Here is a 22,162-nt window from a genome sequence, read left to right as displayed (position 1 = left end):
GAAGACCCACAACACCCAGTTACATCACTAATGCGTCCCATCTTAGGATACATCTCAGCATCAGCTAAAGATATTTGGCCTAAATGTCACCAGATTATAGTGGGAAATCCATTTTATAAAAACTTGTGTAAGTTGCAGAGTGATTCTGATTTTAATCAAATTGAATGCAGACTGGATGTTCATAAATAGCAAATAACCAGGGGTTGGGCTTTTCTAGTTAACATTTTTAAAACCTGCTTGAAGTCATTAATTGAAAGCACATATTCAATCTGTTAAATTATGGCCTAATTTTGTGTAACTACTTGATCGGACATGGTGCTAAGTTGAATTCCAGAAGAAATGCAAGCTAAGAATTGTCCAAAAATGAAAAACAAAAATCCTGCTGGAAATCTGAAATAACAGAAAATAGCCAGAAGTGCTCAGCAGGTCAACTAACATCTGTGAAAAGAAAGGAAGCTGATGTCGCAGGTTGGGTACTCTTCCCAGAATTATCTGAATGTGTGTATAAAGAGTTCAAAGTAAATTTATTATCAAAGTACGTAAATGTCACCCAGTACTGCTCTGAGATTCATTTTCGTGCAGGTATTCACGGCAGAACAAAGGAATGCAATAGAATCAATGAAAGACTACACACAAAGACTGATAATTGTTGAAATACAAAAAGAAACAAACAATAAATAAATAGTACTGAGAACACGAGTTGAAGAGTTCTTGAAAGTGAGTCCATGGCTTTTGTTCAGTGATCGGTTCTGTGCTCTGGTGAGTGAAGATGTCTGCGCTGATTCAGGAGCCTGATGGTTGAAGGCTAATAACAATTCCTGAGCCTGGTGGTGTGGGAACCGAGGCTGCTGTACCTCTTTTGAATGATGGTAGCAGTGAGGAGATAGCATGGCCTGGATGGTGAGGGGCCTTGATGATGAATTTCTCGTGGTATGTAGAAACACTCTTTGTAGATGTGCTCAGTGGTGAGGAGGGCTTTTCCCGTGATGAACTGGACTGTACTTTTTGTTGGCTTTCCGTTCTTGGGCCGTTTGTTGTCATAGCAGTCTGTAATGCAACTAGGTGGATGCTGTGCATCGATAGATGCTTGTCAAAGTTTGAGATGTCATGCTGAATCTGTGCAGACTTCTAAGAAAGTAGAGCTGCTACTGTGCTTTCTTTGTAATGGCACTTGTGTGTCGGTCCCAGGATGTCATCTGAAATGATAATGAAATAATAAATTCACTGACTCCTCCATCTCCAATTTCCCCCATTAAGCACAAGCTCATGAGCCTCCAATTTCCTCCTCCTGTAGTTCTTTGGTTTTGGTGACATTGAGTGAGAGGTGGTTGTTCTGGCACTATTCTACCAGATTTTCAGTCTATGGTTTCCATTTAGTCTAATAGGATGATGGGCTGTCTGGTCTTCAGTGGTATTCTTCATGTTCTAGCTGTTGATAGGTCAGTGGAAACCTTGTTGTAAATGGAAAGCTATGCTACTAATTTATGAAAAGTTGTCTGGATTCATGCACAGCCTTCTTTGAAAGACAGTTCTGGCATGTAGATTGTAAATGCACACAGCAAAATATCATGGGGTCTAGGTGCTCTTCATGATCGCGATTGTACTTGCCAATCAGTAAGTATTAGACTGCTTGCTTCTAGAAGCATTGAAGCCACACATAGTTATCCTTGTTTAAAATTAGTACTTGCTCATCCAGAAGGAACTTGTGTTTACAAACCTGACAGCTCAGCTCCTGAATTAGCACTGTATATGGCCCACTCTTTGCTACTAATCTGTATTTCAGAGATGTGCTGTGAAGTGGAAAAAACTGTGATCACTTCACAACTTACATACGTCTGTTGTGTGATGAAAGTAGATTTTAAATTTGCTGTCTAATAATTTAAATGGAAAAGAGAGATAAGGCAGTACAATTTAAGGTTGTGAGTTCTTGAAAACAACATAAGGAAACTGCCTTGTGTATATAGTTTCTAATTTGAGGAATACTAGAAAGTTCTCTAGCCAAGTTGATATTCTTGTGCTGAGTTGCTTTTGTGATTGACCTTGATACCCATGATTAGGGCAGGGAAGCCTTTGTAAGAACAGAAATAGGCAGGTAAGTGGTCGAAGAAGGATGACGTACAGGGAACATAAGAATTAAAAATTCTGCATCTCAAACCTATCTTGTAGGCACTTGGTAATTTCTGTGGCTCAGAGAAAGAACATGAGAATGAAACCGAAGAGGCTCTGCTACTGGAAGTTTGCATAACTTAGTAAGCTCAATGACTGGCTTGTGTGCTGTAGCAGTTCTATGATTTTGTGAATTGTGGGTAAGTCAAGCCATCCATGGGTGAATAGACAGCGAAAGCTTACTATCAGGGCAGAGAGAAGAATGGTGCTATCTGAGCAACACACTAAAAAGAACCTGATTTTTGTGCATAAGAGTAATGTGGTTGTTAAAACAAAAGGACTTCTTAAGAGAACAAAATAACTTTTGAAATCAGGAGGAAGAGTATTTTGTTTTGGTTGTTTGTACTGAGGTATCAACAATACCACTCTTGCCCCTCTGAACAAGTCAAAGTGTGTGCGTTGTTAAGCTCTTAATAGTTAGTTTTTTATTTCAGTGGGTCTGCTCGTAACAGCAACTCCACTACTGTTGTACCTGCACTCATGAGTACATGAACGTGTTGATAAGTGACTTGTTTATATTCCATACAGTAACAGTTCTGTGTATTTAATATTTGAGTTAAGTTATAAATATTTGACCATTTTTTGCCCTCCTTATCCGCGAGTACCGCATGCGCAAATTCAAACAACCGCGAACCATGAAAACCCAGAAGTGCTCTTCCAGCACTTGTTGTTCGAGCATGTACAGACTTTTTTTCCTTGTCATTGTTCCCTAAACAATGCAGTATAACAACCATTTTACATAGCATTTACATTGTATTAGGTATTATAAGTAATCTAGAGATGATTTAAAGTATACAGGAGGATGTGCGTAGGTTATCATGGATTAGGATTGAAAAAAATCGGAAGTAAGTCAGAACAGGTACATCAGGTATTATTTAGCATCAGTTAGTCAAACGTTTGTCTTAGTATGTAGTATATATTTTACCCTTCTATGCATATAAAACACTTAAGAACATATGTTTCAGTGCTGGGCTCGGGAACGGAAGTTCCTGAGTTCGATCCAGTGACAGATCGCTCCCTAGCAATCTAGTACCTAGTACCTGGTTGATGTGGAGATCAAAAACCCAAAACCCAATAATTAAACCACTGCATTGCTTAGTAATAATTGTAGCTTTCATCGGGGCAGGGCCTTTCTCACTTTATCCTTTAAAATTATTCAGATCGTTGACCGACTATAGCCTAATGCTTTTCCAGTGACCGATGGCGTTTCACCTCTTTCTGATCGCTTTATTATTTCCACTTTATTTTCAATTGTGATCGTGATTATTTTCATGAACAGAAACACTGCAGATTCAGAGCTACGCCACCGGGTCCTAATGTCTACCACCTTGAGACAGATTAAATAAGGTCTGGGGTTCCACTGAGGCCTAAGGTCCAGTGCATTGAGTCAGGTTGAATAAGGGACTTGAGCATCCATGTTTTTTGGTATCTGCAAGGGGTCCCGGAACCAATCCCTCGCAGATAAGGAGGGCCGACTGTACATCATTATGCCATCAAGTCATAAGTGCGCATTTCACTTTAAAGTAAAGACGAAACTGAGCATACACATCTCTGTTTTCTTTCGATTAGTTTTATGCTTTGGAGTTACAAAACATAACAATTGTGACAAGGTATTTTAAAAACTAACCCAAGACAAATATCTACCTGTTGAAGTGCAGCAAGATGTTCAACTGCTTTCTTCGCAAGATAAGATGGTTTGAGTTTTTTTTTAAAAAGGGGCAGAAAATGGGCAAATTCACAGGTTCATAAGTGGTGATACTGGGTAATAATAATCATAAATGTATTTTTTTTTAAAAAGAGAAATGGCTGGGGACATCAGAAAGATGGATACTTTTGATTGCACAAGAGATAAATGGTTGATGTATGCTGAGTAAATTAAGCAACATTTTGAAGCAAATGAAATATTCAATGAAAAGCAAGTGCAGATATTGCCAAGTGAAATAGGTGGAAAAGCATAGAGTCTGTTCCAACCAAACCAGTCGGAATGAATTGTGCTGATGTTGTGAAAGTAACACAGGGACATTTAGAACCAAAACCATTGTTGATTGCAGAATCAAAAGGATGGAGTCCATTTCAACATGCATGGCTGAATTGAAGAGATTGTCTGAGCATTGTCAGTTCAGTGATAGGCTTAATGATACACTGAGAGATTGTTTAGTTTGTAGAATCTTACAAGAAAGCATTCAAAAATGCTTTCACTACATATGTTTAAAAGTGCAGTTGAAATTGCAGTATCAATAGAAACAAAGACACAATTGAGTTGCATTCAGGAATGAATCTGAGTTTGTACAAAATTGCAGCATCTAGACGCAGGTCCTCCTGGCCCAACAAATTGTGTTACCATTGTGACAAGGACTTGCATACGCCAGGCCAATGCATGTTTAAAGGTGAAGCTTGTAGAAAATGAAACGAAGTAGGACACATACAAAAAGCACATTGAGTTGACAGACCTAAATGGACTGCACAGGGAAGAGAAAAAACTTAAAAAGTCAAGCTGCAGTTTCAAAAAGAGCACTAATCTACACGCTGTTGATGGAAAAATCTGATAATGATAAGAGTGACACAGGACTGGATAGCATAAGATTTACAATGTGAAAACTAACAAGGGACAAGCAATATGACTTGCCCAAGAAGTGAATTGCAAATTAATTAAAATGGAATTGGACACTGGTTTGGCTGATTCATTCAGGCCACAAAGTGAGTTTGAATGGCATTTTGAAAATACTGAATTGGAGCCTATAGATATCCAACTAAGAACTCATACTGGAGAAAAGATGATTCCTGTGGGAATGACATTCATAAGTGAAGTGCAACAGCCAACAAGTCACATTGGGCTTGTATGTAGTAAAAACAAGAGGGCCAGCATTGTGGGGACGTGATTGGCTGAAATTGCAACTTGATTGGAGATCTATCTACCAGTTCCATGCCACATCCCCTGCAATAGAGTGAACTGAAAGCTTACTCAGAAAGGTACTGGAGGATGCCATAAAAGTGATCAAAGATGGCATTGGAAAACTCAAACATATCAAGAGCAAAATAGTGTTAAATGAAAATGCTATACCAAAGTTTTACAAAGCGCATCCAGGCTCCTCTTCTATCTGTGTTAAAGTAGCTAGTGAGTTAGATCGCATGGAACTGAAGGAATTCTTTTCAAAGCTGAGTGGAGCCCATGGGCAACGCCAGTGGTCCCAATAGCCAAGATGAATGGGCCTGTCAGGATCTGCGGTCATTTTTAAGGTCACCATCAAGCCAGTACTGAAAGTAGATCAATATGCTTTGCCCAGGATAGAAGATATCTTTGCAAAGCCTTCTGGGGGAAACACTTCAGCATAGTGGACTTAATTGAGGTCTAACTGCAAATGCAAATAGAAGAAGAGTCCAAAGTGTTTCTCACCATAAACTATCACAAAGGGTATTATTGCAATTATAGTCATACTTTAGGTGCAGCATGTGCATCTGCACTGTGATAGAAGACTATGGACCAGGTGCTGCAAGAATGTTCAGCCACTCAGTGTTTCCTGGATAACAGCATTTTTATCAGTGAGGATGACGAGAAGCATCTCCCAAATCTCAAGACAATGTTAAAAAGATTAGAAAATTATGAGCTCAGAGCATGACATGGCAAATGTGAATTCTTTAAATCAAGCATCACTTACTGTGGTCACACCATTGATGCACAAGATTTACAAAAGTGTGGGGGGGGGGGGGAAACTTAAGCAATGGTGGTTTCCCCAAGGCCAAAGAATGTATCACAGTTACAGTTCTTTTTTGGATTTCTCTGTTGTTAAAATGGGTGAGTGTGTTCCACAAGCATTGGACGAATCAGAATCAGACTTTAATCGCCAAGTACCTGTACACATACAAGGAATTTACTTCTGGCAGATGTTGTCTCTCTGCTCATAACAGATGATAAATATAAATGAAAATATAGATTATACATACAAGTAGTGCAATCCAAGTAATAGTTAGCCGACAGTTAACCGGCAGTTAACTGTTCAGCAAAGCGACCGCAGTAGGGAAAAAACTTCTCCAGTGCCTATTAGTCTTAGTCTGGAGGGATCTGAAGCGCCTACCAGATGGAAGTAGTTCAAATAGTCCATGCGCAGGATGGAAGGAGTCCTTTATGATGTTCCCCGCCCTCTTCTTCAACCTGGAAGAGTACAGATCCACAATAGAGGGCAGGGAGGCTCCAAAGATGCGCTCGGCAGTCCTCACTGTGCGCTGTAGTCTGGTTCTATCCTGCTTGGTGGCGGCTCCAAACCACACAGTGATGGAGGTGCACAGGACAGACTCAATGACTGCAGTATAGAACTGCAGCAGCAATTCCTGATGCAGACCATATTTCCTCAAGAGCCGCAGGAAGTACATCCGCTGCTGGGCCTTCTTCAGGATGGAGCTGATGTTCTGCTCCCACTTCAGATCCTGAGAGATGGTGATTCCCAGCAGTGTGACAGCAGTGTTCAAAGCAGTGTGAGGTGGCTTTCCAAAAGACAAAAGAACATGGTGACTCAGACACTGTACTCACACATTATGATTCACAGGGAAGTTTGCCTATGATGCCTCATCTTATGGTTTGGGTGCCGTCATGTCAAATGTTTCGAGTGATGAAAGTGAAAACCCCATAGCTTTTGCATCACATTCCCTTATGGCTGCAGAGAAAAATTATGCTCAGATTGACAGGCCTTGAGCTTGGTTTGGGGTGTGAAACTTTTCAGCCAGTACTTGTATGGAAGAGAGTTTACCCTCGTTAGAGATAATAGACCACTATTGTCCATTTTCAATGCACAAAAGGGCGCTGCGCTAACAGCCGCAGCACGAATGCAGAGTTGGGCTCTTCTTTCTTGGAGGACACAATTACAACTTCAAATTCAAGAGTGCAGCTGATCATGGAAATGCTTGTGGATTGTCTCCTTTACCCTTGGAAAAGGAAATGTTGGAAAATTTACAAAAGAGGACATTCCTCTTGACATTTTCTCCCTAGTGCAAATTGAAAGTCTCCCTATTGGGTATCTCCCCGCTCTGTGCTTTCTTTCAATTAGTTTTATGCTAAATTAAATTTTCTTATGCTGTGCTGAGCTCAACACTGGTTTTATTAAATATAGGACATAGCTGGTAGTGAGTTATGACCCAGTAATTTAGCTGAATAGATTTAAACCAGATGGGCAGTACTTGGAGAATTTTTAAGCCACTATTGAATCACTCTCTTTTACTACATTATCAGCTATTGGTTATTCATAATTGCATATTAGCCTACACATGCTTGCTGGGACAGTAAGACTATGAAAGAAAATCTGCGCCATATTGTTTCATGAAATGTTAGCAGCTTGTTTTAACTTGGAGGTTAAAAGCCAAATAAAGTACAGCCCAAATAATGAAAGTTTGAGTTCCTAATTTTAAGCTTAAATGATCTCAGAATTTGCAGCAAAGAACTAGAACTTCGTATTGCAAAGGATTTTACAGCCTTGAAGCTGCTAATTTGTATTTAATGTCTGAAGTTCAGTTTTGCTTGTGAGGAGGGAGGATGGGTATTGTTGGTTTCATTTCTACCTTTGTTAGCAGTCTCTTCTCAGTTCAGACTCCATCTGCCCCTGTTTGAATTTTCAATTTTCACATTGTTCTACATGGTCAGCAGATTAGTAAACATCGACAATTGGCACTCTGAAATGTTGTACCCATTGTACCTGTTTTGTCCAGCGGAGTGGCATGTGTTTTTATGCCCCTCCTCAGAGTGCTTTTCTTATCAACTTTTAATCTTCAACAGCACAATAGAGTAATTAGTTATTTAGACATTTGTCTAAATACCAGTGGCAATTCCTTCCCTCCTACAGATGCTGCACAGCTTACTGAGCTCTTCCAACAGGTTTTTTTTTTGTTCCAGATTCGAGCATCTGCAGTCTCCCTTTTTTTTCTGTTGATTATTAAACCGCTGGGTACAGTGTCAGGCTGTTGACTAGAGGATAGCAGGTCGTTGTTTAAGCAGTAAACAGTCTAATGTATAGACAAGCGTTAAATGAAAGAGTGCACAGATTGATGATCAAAGGACGCTGAATCTACAAGAAGCTGCGGTAACTTTTCCAATAAAGGCCGTCTGTACTCTAGGAAAGGCAGTAGGTTGAGCATAGTTGGATTCAGAATGTGTGCAGAAAATCATCGTGGTCACTTTGAGGTTATTGTTACCAAAACCTAATTGATGGAGCAACTGTCATTCATCTCCAGTTAGCTCAAGACTAGCTTGGGCAACATGTGCAGCTTTTTATTATTAAAATGTTGCCTGGCATTTTGATATCTCCCGCTTTCTTAAAGGCTGTATCTCTTCAGGAATGGGGAGGAGATGGAAAATGCCGAGATATATTTTATTTTGCTGTGGCTATAGCCCCATTTAATTATGATTGTACATTTTCAGATGTCAAATGATCAAAACATTTCTTTCTGAGATGCCTGTAGCAGATTTAATAGAAGCATTTCAAAAACAACAAGCTATCAAGTTTTTAGGAGGCCTGTGCCTTCAAGTTTACTTCTTACAACTTATTTTTAAATAGAAAAGCATCAGATAGTAATGCAAGTAGTTTGATATTTGTCAATCCATATAAATCCTTTTTTTTTCCCCACAGTGATAAAAGAAGCTTATCTATGAAAATAATTAAAATTTAAGGTGCTGGAAATACTCAGCAGTTAGGCTGCATCTGTGGAAATGGAAACAAGCTGATGTTTCGGGTCAGAGGTTCATAAAGATGCAGCCTGACCAGAGTATTTCAAATATTATTCTAGTTTTACTTCAGAAACTTGCCAACTGTTCCTGTCTGAAATGAATGCATCACTATGTGTTAGGCATTTCAATGTGATATGTAGTGCGTAATTTTTGTTGTCTTGCTGTATTGTCAGTAAATTTGAAGCAAGAATAGTTTAGCTGTACCAATAGCTTGCAGGGAGGAGTTATCTGCTCCCTAAACCACCCCTGTTTGTGTTGCAATAATTAACAAAACAGATATAACATCTATCATTTTCTGTTCATTTAGACGGTGATAGGGACTATTTTTGAGGTACAATTGGAGAGTAATTAAGGTTTAAGTTTCGCTAACAGTTGCAGCCCACATCTCCTGCACCTCCCTACCTGTATCCATCCCTACACACTGTCCTGCCACATACCTCCTGCTTCATTCCTTCTTGTGGACTCTCAAAAGAGTTCTTGTAAACAACCCATTCTACCCTTGTATTCTCTCCTCGTCTTCAGCCTGGTATATCTTATCTTGACCTATATGCTCCAAAGTTTTTGCATTAATATTCCATTTCTGTCCATTTCCCTCAAATTCTTTGTTTTCTAAACATTTTACTTGAATATGGCAGATAAAAGACAACATGGACTGGCCCTGTGATGTTGTGCTGTGATGAGAATGAGTTTCCAGCCGTGTTTAACTTCTACTTTTTACCTCTCAGTTCTTAGTCATGACTTATGGCAGTTATAGAATGCAGACATAAAAATTTAACAAAGCAACACACACTGAATGCTGGAGGAACTCAGCAGGCCTGGCAGCATCTGTGGAAAGGAATAAACAGTAGACCTCCTTGGCCCGAAACATCAACTGTTCACTGTTTTCCATAGATACTGCCAGGCGGGGGGAGGGGGGGTGTTTTCCAGCATCTGCAGATTTTCTCATGCTTCTGATAGAATTTTACCTTATTCGCTCCCCGCCGCCACTCGAGCTGCACACTTCCTATTAAAGGAAACATGATTACCTCTATGCATCTTACGAAATTTGTCTTTTGTTTTCAAAGCTGTTTGAAGAAACTATACTGAACGGTGCTAGATATGGAGTGCTTGTGTGTATTTTTTAATAATTAATAAACCAGACAAAATCCAGTTTCACTTCCAAACTATGAGCAAAATTCTCAAATCTTAGTTCAGTTTCTTTACAGGAAAAGACTGAGCGTTTCACTTTTTCTTTAAGCCTGGGCATCTGTCATTTGTTTCATAAAAGCAGTGACAGTACTACTGTGAAATTTAACTTTGATATCATCCAGGATCAGAAGCTCATTGATTATCCCCCTACTTTCTTGCTGCATGATGTTCCATCCACAGGAGCTACTGCAGCAACTTGCAAATAATTCTTCAACATCCACAAACAGATCACATCTACAATATAGGACTACAAAGGCAGTAGCCATGTGGGAACTAAAAATTACCAGTTTGCCTGCAAGGCGTGCATCATCCTTCCTGCTAATTTATTCATTGGCCTAAATCAGGGGTGGGCAAACTTTTTGACTTGTGGGCCACAAAGGGTTCTAAAAGGGGGGCCGGACCAGGAGCAGATGGACGGAGTGTTTTGGTAATACACCTCATAAGAGAAAATAAAATATCATGGGATATGTAGAAAACATGTGCTTTAATTTCAATTGAAAATGAACAAATGCATTACAACAAATTATGTCTTTGAAGTCCCATGGTATTTAGCTATTTATTGAAATAACTTTTAAAACACTGAAAATTAAATGAATAAAATACAGCTTTTTTTAATAGTAACAGGTATTATTTTAAAGCACTGAAAATTCTGTTATCCTTCAAGATATTATCATCATCACTCTCCTCCTGACTGTCTTTATTTCAAAAACGGTAGGAGATGCAGGTCTACTTGTCCTGCTCCTTCTTATTCAATTGTCCCCTGTGCCAAAACTCAACAACGACCAGCACAAAGACAGAACAGTGGCCAGTATGCTGAGCGCGTTATTTGATCTGGAGCGCATTTTTTATTTTTAGAAAGTACGTGCACCTGCACACTACTCATGTCCATCACTTAACAGAAATGACATGTAACATTTAAGGCTTATTGAAAAAAATATTTTCAAATGCATTTTTTACATAACACAACGAAGAAACTTATTTCTAATTTCAGTGGGAACAGTGTTGTTGGTCTCCCTTTTTAGCCAGCGCATCAAAATCTGGATTTAGTTTTGTTGTGGCGATTCTCAGGATGGATCTGAGGTATCGGTCAGTTAACTTGGATCTGTGGCTGGCTTTGTTGATGTTCATGACGCTGAACGCCTGTTCACACAAATGGGTCGAGCAAAACAAAGAGTAAAGCGCAAATGTGGAGTAATACGCTGCACCTCAACAAAGGTCAATGTGTAGTGGTGTGCTACATGCAGCGCTAAAATTACGACACGGAGTCGGTAACTGCAATCGAAGAAAAAAACTTTATTCGAAATCCCCAGACTCACTTTTAAGCCTCCTTCAACCTGCCCCCCGTGGCGCAGAGGCTCCAAAGATCTGTGCTCGCAAACCCCCTTAGGCTATCTCCCTTAGCCGGAACACTGGCTAATTGTGAGCCGGTTCGGATGTGCCAGGAAATGGGTCGCCACAAATGTATATAGAGTGCGTCATCTATTGAGAAAACGCCGGAATTGCGGGGAAAAAAAGGTTTATTAATATAATTTAATCAAGTTCTGCGGGCCGGATTAAAAAGCTTAACGGGCCGTAGTTTGCCCATGCCTGGCCTAAATCCTGCATTTGGTGACTACCTTAAGGTTGTTATAGCCGGGGGAGGTGGTGGGGACAGGCTCCCAATACCTATTGAAAGCTCCAAATGGCGTGCGTCTCAAATAGCCTCTGACAACCAAGTCCAGCTCCTGGCCTTCATGTGTGGTTTAGCTACTAAACCCAGCAGAAATGTTTCTACTGACAGGAGTAGGGGCAAAGGCGGGTGACTGGCACCTTAAAGCCAGTTGCTTTGGACAGATGGGGCTCGTTAGGATGGTTGGGAGCTCTTCGAAGAGAAGGAAAACTCTGATCTCGACCTCCGCTGCCTTGACGTTATAGCCACTGAAGATGTAGGCTTTGGGAGTAAACCCCAAGGGGGGTGGGAGGAAATCCGAAGCTGGAGCCCCTGAGGCAACTCTTGCAATGTTGCTGGTACTAAAGTGTACCAGGCTGTGATTTCTTTGGGTTCATCAGGTACATGCAGAGGGGGAGCTTGCTATGTGGGCAACAGCTTGCTCTCCATATCAAACTGCCCAGGCTTGTGTATCTAGACAACTAGGATGCACCCTCCATGGCTGACACTGACCGAAGGAGGCTTCACTCGCGTTGCAGGAAGTTAGGGATGGCTGAGAAATCCTCCCTTAGCAAGCACAAGGGTGACTCTGCTTACCTGAATAAAAATGTACAGCGGATTCTGGTTAATTGGGCCATTGGTTAAGCAGGGCAGCAACTTATTTGGGACAGCTCTTAAAGAACAAAAACTATTTGAGAAAATAATCAGGATTTTTCATTTATTTGGGGCACTATGCCACTTAGTTGAGTCAGGAGACTGATAATTAGTGTGAAATAAGTAGCAAGACCATTCGGACCTGTTTTGCTCACTGCAATTTCAAGCATTCAGGCTGGAAGATGCAAGACATGACCGGGAGTGAAAATGAAACAATTTCACTATTTTAACAAGTTGAGAACTATGAAGAATTTGAAAATATCAACAGTCCTCTTGAATGTTACAGTGAAATTGAAAATTTGGAGGACACAATCGTCAAAGGCATTCCATGAAGATGGTCTGTTATCTGCACAGGTGTTCGCACTAATTTTGTTCATTTACAGTCAAACAAACAAACATTGAATTCATGAATTCCTCTGTCAATAACTATTAGGAACCAATACACAGTTTTATAGTACTGTAGTAGTATTGATTGTTCTATCTTGTTTTATATTTCACTTAAATACATAGTCTGTTCATCTGTTAAATGGTAGTTTATCTTATATACACCTTTTAACTATTTCCATGAAACTTCAGCTAATTGGGCCAAAATGTACTGGTCCCTATGTGCCCCAATTAACTGGTATCCTCTGTACTTGATTATTATTTAAATCCTTTCAATTTAAAAAAATAAATTTAAATTTTGTAAAGCATTTATGTGAACATTTCTGCCTAGATTATGCAAAGTTAATAGAATGTTAAATGAGGCTGTGGAGGCCCGTGTGGACTCAAACACTGTCAAACCAGTGACAGTGTAGCCAAAGTGCAAAGTGGGAGCTGTGCGTCTAGATATTTATGTATCTTGATTACCTCTGCTTTAAAATATTATGCTTGACTATGGGTTATTTTACATTGTAATTTATCTACTTCGAGCCAAGTTGAAACTAGAACCAACATTAGATTTGCTGCTTGTTAATTTTGATTTGTTTAATGTTCATTGAAAACGTAAGGAGAGTGCATTTGCTCAGAGCTGTTAGGATTTTGTTGTATGGGATTTGAAACAGATTTATTTAGTTCCTTCAAAAGGGCATGAGTTAGGCACTGGGAGAGAAATATGCCACAGTTTGGAGATGGAGCAGAGGTATGGGATTGTGGGTTTGCAATACCAAAAGTGGGTATCAACCCCCATCAATATCTGAACTGCCATTTTCTGTTCTGTTGTAATTGTGTAGGTAGATTGCTGTTTTGGAAGAGGATGTGTGAATGAATATGGGGAGTCTGTAGCTAAGTGTACATGTACATTGTGCTTGAGGTAGAATCACCTCTCACCACCACTCTCTAACACCATTTTTGTTTCTGGTAACATCAATGTTTGCTTGCCATGCTATTCGCCCCATCTTTGCTCTTTCAAGGTGGTTCTGTAATCCCTGAGAGTTATGTAGAGTAAAAATTATATCTTCAGAATTTCAAAACAATACCTTGGCTTTGATTTGAAGTTGGAATGATGTACCGAAAGAAATATCTGAAGGGTTGATGAGATTATCTTCATAATGTATGAGAAACGGGTCGGGCTAAATGAGTACACTTAGACTTTTGATACTAATGACCAGAACAACAATCTATCTATGCTTCCTGTTGACTATTTTCTAATGTGTTCTCTTTCAAGAAAATTCTACTGAAGAGCCATTTGGTTCAACGGAAAGGGCACCGAGCAATACCACACCTTTGTTTAATCTGCTATCAAGTACAAAGGGATTAGTTAAACCGACAGAACATACAGCCAGTAGTAATATAAGCTATGATACCAACCTGGATGTAATGGGTCATTCTTCTGCACCAAGCCTGAAAAATGGAACTGGTTTTATTACTCCAATGGAAAATTCAACTGTTGGTGCTTTAACTCAAAATGCAGAGATGAGCGAACTCACCCAAAAAAATGAAATGGCTACTAGTGTTACAAATGGAGCCCCTCTGGCAAGAAGCAAAACACAAATCAGAATTAGCAAACCGACTGTGGGTCCTACAAGCACCAGTAGCCTCAATACAGATACAGTGAATGTCACTGTAGGTCCAAGTGTGACTGAGAGTCATGGTCAGGTTGTGAAAGCTGTATCCTCCGTTGCGGTGACAAGCATCCCACAGCAAATGGGGACGACCAGGAAAATGGATGCAACTGTTCAAGGATCTGGGTATGAGACAACAATTGAGTCAAAGAAGATGTCTCCTACAACACCTACAGAGCACGAGGGATCGAAAGGTAAGAGCTTGTTCACTTGTAAATATGCTTTGTTGATGTCATCATCAATATCTCTTCAGTGCTGTGGATTCTTGGAGAAACTAAAATTTTATTTTAAAGTTGCAAAAGTGAAAACGTTGTTACTTGCACCATGAAAGCTTTCCTAAAATTAAGTTCAACATTTAATTAGCAGTTATGAAGAGATGGAGCACTGAAAGAATTGGTCCATTGAATAGTGTGATTCTTTTAAATATATAAAGTTTAAGTGATGAAGCTTTCAATGATCTGCCACCCCTGTTGTGGAGCAGGAGCAGGCTGTAATGCCCCTCAGGTTGTCCTTCCATGTCATAAGTTCATGGCTGGTCAGAATTTGGCCTTTGTTCCTTTTTATTTCATTATACCTATTCTCCCCATAACACTTGGGGCTCCCTTAATAAAAAAGAAAATTCAGCTCAAACTGAACACAATCAGTAATAGTATCCACAATTGTCTAAGGTAGGAGTTTACAAGGATTTGCAGCTTTTAAAGAGTAAATTTCTCCTCCACTCAATGTTTAGCAATCAACCCGTGTTCCTCAGATGATCCCTTCTCATTCTGAACCTCCTCAGTAAGTGAAATATTTTCAGAACACTTATGCCAATAAGCCTCATTGTTTTGTTAAGATGACATCTTATCCTTCCAAAGCTCCAAAGAGCAAGCCCATTTTGTTTATATAAGATAGTCACTTCATTCCATAAAAATCAAATAAAAGAATTGTATGCAAATGTCTTGGGGGGGGGTGTATAAAATATAGCCAGGATGCCTAAGACTTCTGCACAATACAGTACTTAGCAACTCGGGTGATCTCTGGGAAGTGAAACAGTCAGTGTTTAAGCTTGAAGACCCTCGCCTACACTTTGAAGGAGACAGAAGCTTGTAAATCTGCAAGGAGGATGGGGAAAGTGGTTTGTCTCAGGGTGATGATGGAGGTACCATGATAACAAGGTATTTTGGGCATTGAATGAATGGGAACAGTTAGATATTGGGAATATGGACAAAAGAACCCAGGCAGAAGTGGGAGTTGTGAATCGAAGAGTGTGAGGTCAGGCTGGGCACATCCCCTCCTCTTGGGGGTGTTGGATGGGGGAGGGAGGAATAGAAAGCTGACTGTAATTAATATTACAGATGGATGACTGATGCACACCCAAGCACCCAGTCTGTTTGCCTTATTGTGTAGACGTGATCACGCTGTGTGTACGCAGAATGCAGGACACTAGATACAAGAATTGATGCTTCACCTGGAAAGACTGTTTTGGATCCTTGTACGGTGGGAAAGGGAGAGGTGGTTGCTCCGTGGAACTCCCGGGTTCATTCTGCAGGGTGATCCTGAGCTTCCTGTTACCTGCCACTTTGATCCCTCTTCTCACTCTCACTCTGACCTGCTGGTCTGTTGCACCAAAACGAGCAGTGACACTTCATTTTCATGTTGCAGCCTTCTGTATTTATAATAGTAGGACAGCTTTTTTTCCCTTTTGTATATGAGAGTGGAGAACGTGCCCAGCCTGGCCTCATGGTATGTTCTCCTGCTCCACATTCTTCTGTCTCACTTCTTTTTCTCTTTGCTGTCATCCTCCAACTGCTCCCATTTCGCTCATCATCTGCCTTGTCATGACACCCACCGACTTGCCAGATAAACTTGTTTGCAAATTCCCATGGTCATCCCAATTTTGCTCTTGTAACACCCTGTGTCGCCTCAGGCTTGCTCAGCTCGTTCTCGTCTAGGGGGAGCAGCCTTTGGCCCCGCCAAACTGGGTAATCAGCTGGTGTGGATGCTGTGTGATGTCCCGGCCTCGCCCAAAAACACAGTACACCATATGCGATTAAATGAGTACAATTTATAAAGGTTACTATAACTAAGTGATTAATAACGATACAGTATATATGAAGAGAAAAAAATAAAGAAAAGGCACCAAACTTAGCAAGGTCCAAACCACTTCGTGCACAACCATTGGAGCTCAATTACTGAAGTCTTCTGGCCACCGTTCGATCCCCTCCGAACTCCTCGACTCTCAGCTCAGGACCCTCTGAGTGGTCAACCAAGCACATCTAGCTTCATCCCCCCTCCTCGGAGTACCTCCTGGCCTCGGACCCCTGCTTGGGGTCTGTTCCTCGCCCAGCTTACAGCATTGCGTCCTCTCTCTCGACCCCCTCGCGCCGATCTGCCCAAAAGCCCCAAAACAAAAGCTTACAGACTCAGAAGAAAGAACATTAATCCCCATTTGGTTTACAAAGGAATACAATTCTCGTTATCAGTAAATTTTAACCCAAACAAGCTTCCAGCACTCTCTCACAACAAAGGAGCATTCCTGCTTTTAACAAAACAAAGAAGCCCTCTTGATTACATACACAGTAACAAAGAAAAAAGAAGAAACCCCCTTTACACTCTATTGGTGACATCACCTTCCCCAACCCTTTATTGCAGCTTCACAGGTTTCTTTTGCCTCTTTTTTAGTTCTTTGTCTTCAACCTGAAACTTTTCCTGTTTCTCTTCCACCGAGTATTTCCAGCATTTTCTGTTCTTTTGATTTCAGATCTCTGACACCTACTATTTTTAAAATTTCATGTAGTTAAATATTTTATTTTCTTTCTGTTACTCCTGTGTCCAAAGTAGTACATTGGATTCAATCCCAGAATCCATATGTTGCACACCATACAGCCTCCACTAGCTTCCCTTTATACTGCTGGTACCAACCCAACACTTTTCTTTATATATTTGTTGAGCCTAATTTCTCTTTCATAATATAGTGGTGGGGTTCAATTGCTGCTGCTCTCTATAAGTTCTCATGAAGGTCTCCTTCTGGTGCTCCAGTCCCCTCCCACATTCCAAAGACATGAGTTAGGGTTAGTAAGTGTTGGCATGTTACGTTGGTGCTGGGCACGTGGTGGCACTGGCTGGCTTCCCCGGCACATGTCGGACTACGTTGATCATTGATGCAATCAGTGCTTTTCGATGCTTTGATGTGCATGTGACAAATTAAGCTAATCTTATAATGTGCTCAGACTGGTGTTCTTCAATCAGTACCTTAATAGTGGATTCCAGCAGTTTTCCAACAACTAACTTGAGGTTAATTGGCCTTGAAGACCCTGTTGTTTTTCACTTTTGCACAACTGTGTTAATATTTGTGGCTTTTCTGTCAGCACATTACCAGAATCCAGGAAATGTTTCAAAGTCACATCCACAATCTCTTCAGCTTCCTCTTTTTAGAATACGTTAGCATTATTGGTTTTCACTGTGTTAAATCTACCAATTTTAAACAATATTTGTAAATGGCATTGGAGGTCGTTAACTTGGTTCTTGATCTTGGCTGTTTATGAAACTAGTAGCTTCTAACCTCATAGAGATGCATGTTTCCCCCGCTATCTGAAGGTAGAGCGTTCCTATGAAACCGTTTGTAAGCTGAAATGCCATAAAGCAAAGAAGCCATTACCATTAATTTATATGGGAAAATTTTTTGAACATTCCCAGACCCAAAAAGTAACCTACCAACTCATACCGAGGGGTGCACCGGTTAATATGGAAGAAGGTGCTGTGAACCAACATAGCCTAGGACAGGGGTCAGCAACCTTTACCACTGAAAGAGCCACTTGGACCCGTTTCCCACAGAAAAGAAAACACTGGGAGCCGCAAAACCCGTTTGACATTTAAAATGAAATAACACTGCATACAACGTTTTTTTTTGCCTTTATGCTATGTATAAACAAACTATAATGTGTTGCATTTATGAAATTGATGAACTCCTGCAGAGAAAACGAAATTACATTTCTGCATGCAACAAAAACATTTTGAACTCCGAAAAAAAGACGTTGGGTTGAAAGTTACTTTTAAGTAAAATATTCAATGTCTATTTGAATCCTTCTTGTATTTATGAAAAACGCCGAACTTAAATTTTCCGCCAGCAGCAAACCAAAAATAACGTCAGCCAGCTGTCATCCTGAAAAATGAAAGGACTATTTCACTGAACTATGAAAAAATATGAATATAAGTAAAATAATAGGCAATTAAAATATTTATCATACTTGGTTAATGGGATTTCTGCTCCTGGACCTCAGCGCACAGCGTCTGCACATCAGGGCTGTATGATGTCACCTTCATCTTTACACAGGATCGCAAGCTGTCATCTGTGAGGTTTTCAATATCACTCCATTTGTGTTTCTGAGCAAGAACGGCCTTCTGACGGGCAACATCTTCAAGGTCTGCTGTCAAGCGTCTAAACTTGGACACCCATATGTCTTTGTCGGCTATGTCGGCCAGTTCCATCTCAAGATCAGGTTGACTCACACCTGCCAATGCAGTCGTATTCAGTAGGGAAGGATCGATGCTTAAGGGAGTGACCGGGAAGGATAATGTGTTTTTTTTCCTCTCTGAACTCACAGAAGCGTTTCCCAAACGATGTTTGCATTGCGATGATTGCAGAATGTAAATACTCCGAAATTATCATGTCGTGACCTTGTTTGAACTCTCTCAAATTGGGGAAGTGAGACAAAGTGCCTTTCTGTAAATCTCTGGCAAGCACTGTCAACTTGCGCTCGAATGCCAAAACATCCTCCAACATGTGCAGGGCTGTACGTCCTTTCCCCTGAAGAGCTGTGTTCAGCGTGTTCAGGTGCGCTGTCATGTCTACCATGAAGTGTAGCTTTTCCAGCCACTCTGGCTGTTCCAGCTCAGGAAAGGTGAGCCCTTTGCTGCCCAGGAAAGTTTTCACTTCTTCCAGACACGCGACAAAGCGTTTCAGCACCTTCCGTCTGGACAGCCAGCGATAAAAACACGTTGTAGCGGTGTCAGTAAACTGCAGTCAAAGATAGCTTTATTCGAACTAAACAGCCTTGCTTTTCAGCTTCCCTCAACCCAGCCCCCATGGACGCAGATGCTGCAAAAGACGCGTACTCACAAACCCCCGTAGGCTATCTCCCTTAGCCGGAATGCTGGCTAATTGTGAGCCGTTTTATGATGTGGCAGGAAATGTGTCGCTACACTTAGGTTGTACAAGATCACCATAATTACATTTCAAAAGCTAACAAACTAACATAAAATACATTTTAATTAAATACTGACCAATTATTTCCCAAAGCCACAGGGAGCCGCAGCACAGAGGTGAAAGAGCCACAAATGGCTCGGGAGCCGCAGGTTGCCGACCCCCGGCCTAGGAGAAGGAACTCGGATTCCAAACCCGGGTAGATGGGACTTGTTAGCCTTAGATGGCAGCCTGTCTAGGAGAGGGTAAACTCTGATTTCTTTCTTTCTTTCTCTTTTTTTTCAATCTTTTTATCGAGTTTCATATATATAAAAAAAACATAACATAATAATGAATAGGGTATAAGTGCAATAGACTTGAAATTAAATTAATAATAAGATAACAATATCCTATTAAAATATCAACAGAAAAAAATAGTACATTAATCAATCAAGCCTATAATAATTATATATGAAAAAAATAAAAAATTAAAAATACAAGAAAAAATATATATTGAGAAAAAAAAACACTAAACTAAACTAACATGGGCAATAATAATTTATATGTATATGATAGTGTCAAAAACTCCGGAACTCCATACCAGAACAAGAATAAACAGAGAGAAGGTCTGGAAGAGGCCAAATTAATTCATATGAAAATGTCGAATGAACGGTCCCCAAGTTTCTTCAAATTTAATTGATGAGTCAAAAATAGTGCTTCTAATTTTTTCCAAGCTCAGATAAATAGTTTGAGAGAACCACTGAAACGTGGTAGGAGGATTTACTTCTTTCCAATTTTGTAATATAGACCTTCTGGCCATTAATGTTACAAAAGCAATCATTTGTCTAATTGAAGGGCAAAACTGATTACCGTCCTCATTTGGTATACCAAAAATTGCAGTAATAAAATGAGGTTGTAAATCGATATTCCAAATTGAGGAAATGGTAGCAAATATGTCCTTCCAATAGTTATATAAAGTGGGACATGACCAAAACATGTGGGTCAATGAAGCCACATCTGAATGACATCTGTCACATTGAGAGTTAATATGAGAATAGAATCGAGCAAGCTTATCTTTAAACATATGAGCTCTATGTACAATTTTAAATGGTATTAAAGCATGTTTAGCACATATAGAAGAAGAATTAACCATTTGTAAAATTTTTTCCCATTTTTCTGTTGATATATTATATTGAAGTTCTTTTTCCCATTCTTGTTTAATTCTACCTGATATTTCTGGTTGTATCTTCATAATCATATTATAAATAAGAGCCACTAATCCCTTCTGACAAGGATTTAAGGTAAAAATCAAATCTGAAAAATCCATTGAAGTTGAATTGGGGAAGGATGGTAGAACTTGATGTAAAAAATTTCTGATTTGTAAATATCTAAAAAAATTAGATTTAGGTAACTTAAATTTGTTGGAAAGTTGGTCGAAAGACATCAAACTACCTTCAAAAAAAAGATCACGAAAACATTTTATACCTTTCCTTTTCCATATGCTAAAAGCTTGATCTGTCAAAGAAGGTTTGAAAAAAAAATTGAGTAAAATAGGGCTATCAAGAACAAAGTTTTTCAGAGTAAAAAACTTACGAAATTGAAACCAAATTCGTAATGTATGTTTGACAACAGGGTTGGATATCTGTTTATTGAATTTAACTAAATCAGCAGGAAGAGAAGAACCAAGAAGGGAGAATACAGAATATCCCTGTGCCTCATTTGCATTCTAAATTTACCCACTGTGGGCACAATGGTGAATCCAAATCTAATTTCCAATATATTAAGTTACGAATATTATTCGCCCAATAGTAAAATCTAAAGTTAGGTTAAAGCTAAACCACCATCTTTTTTAGATTTTTGTAATTGCCTTTTACTTAACCTGGGGTTTTTATTTTGCCACACAAATGAGGAAATTTTTGAATCAATGTTACCAAAAAAAGATTTAGGAATAAAAATTGGTAAAGCTTGAAATAAATATAAAAATTTCGGTAAAATCATCATTTTAATAGCATTAATCTGACCAACTAATGATAAGGATAAGGGAGACCATCTTGTAGTAAGTTGTTGAATTTGATGGAGCATAGGTAAAAAATTCAATCTAAATAAATCTTTATATTTCTTGGTAATTTTTATACCTAAATAGATAAAGTTATCAGTAACAACTTTAAATGGTATCCTGCCATTCAATAAAGTTTGCGCGTTTAAAGGGAATAAATCACTCTTATCCAAATTTAGTTTATAACCAGAAAAACTACCAAATTGAGCCAACAAGGATAAAATAGCGGGAATAGACCTGTCAGGATCAGAAATATATAACAACAAGTCATCAGCATAAAGTGATAACTTGTATAACTTCTCATTACGGGTAATACCAAAAATATTAGGAGATTCACGAATAGCAATGGCTAAAGATTCTAATGCGATATTAAATAATAAAGGACTTAAGGGTCTCGTACCACGAGATAATTCAAAAAAAGAGGATCTGTAATTATTTGTAAGAACAGAAGCAACAGGTTTATAATATATTAGTTTGATCCATGATATAAAATTAGGACTAAAATTAAAATATCTCAAAGCGTTAAATAAGTATG

The 22,162-nt window shown here is 39.5% G+C and overlaps 1 protein-coding gene across 1 annotated transcript in view; it reads left to right on the top strand.

Annotated features, from left to right (window-relative positions):
* LOC132401864 (mucin-2) overlaps positions 1 to 22,162 on the top strand; it is a 72,002-nt gene that overhangs the window by 25,875 nt on the left and 23,965 nt on the right. The window contains exon 2 of the mRNA XM_059984160.1: positions 14,011 to 14,601. Within this exon, the coding sequence (XP_059840143.1) occupies positions 14,011 to 14,601 (591 nt within the window). The remainder of the gene's footprint in view (positions 1 to 14,010; positions 14,602 to 22,162) is intronic.

This window comes from Hypanus sabinus, chromosome 11, assembly GCF_030144855.1.
Source record: "Hypanus sabinus isolate sHypSab1 chromosome 11, sHypSab1.hap1, whole genome shotgun sequence".
NCBI lineage: Eukaryota > Metazoa > Chordata > Chondrichthyes > Myliobatiformes > Dasyatidae > Hypanus > Hypanus sabinus.
Note: the sequence above shows the minus strand (reverse complement) of the source record. Positions and strands in the feature narration are given on the sequence as shown.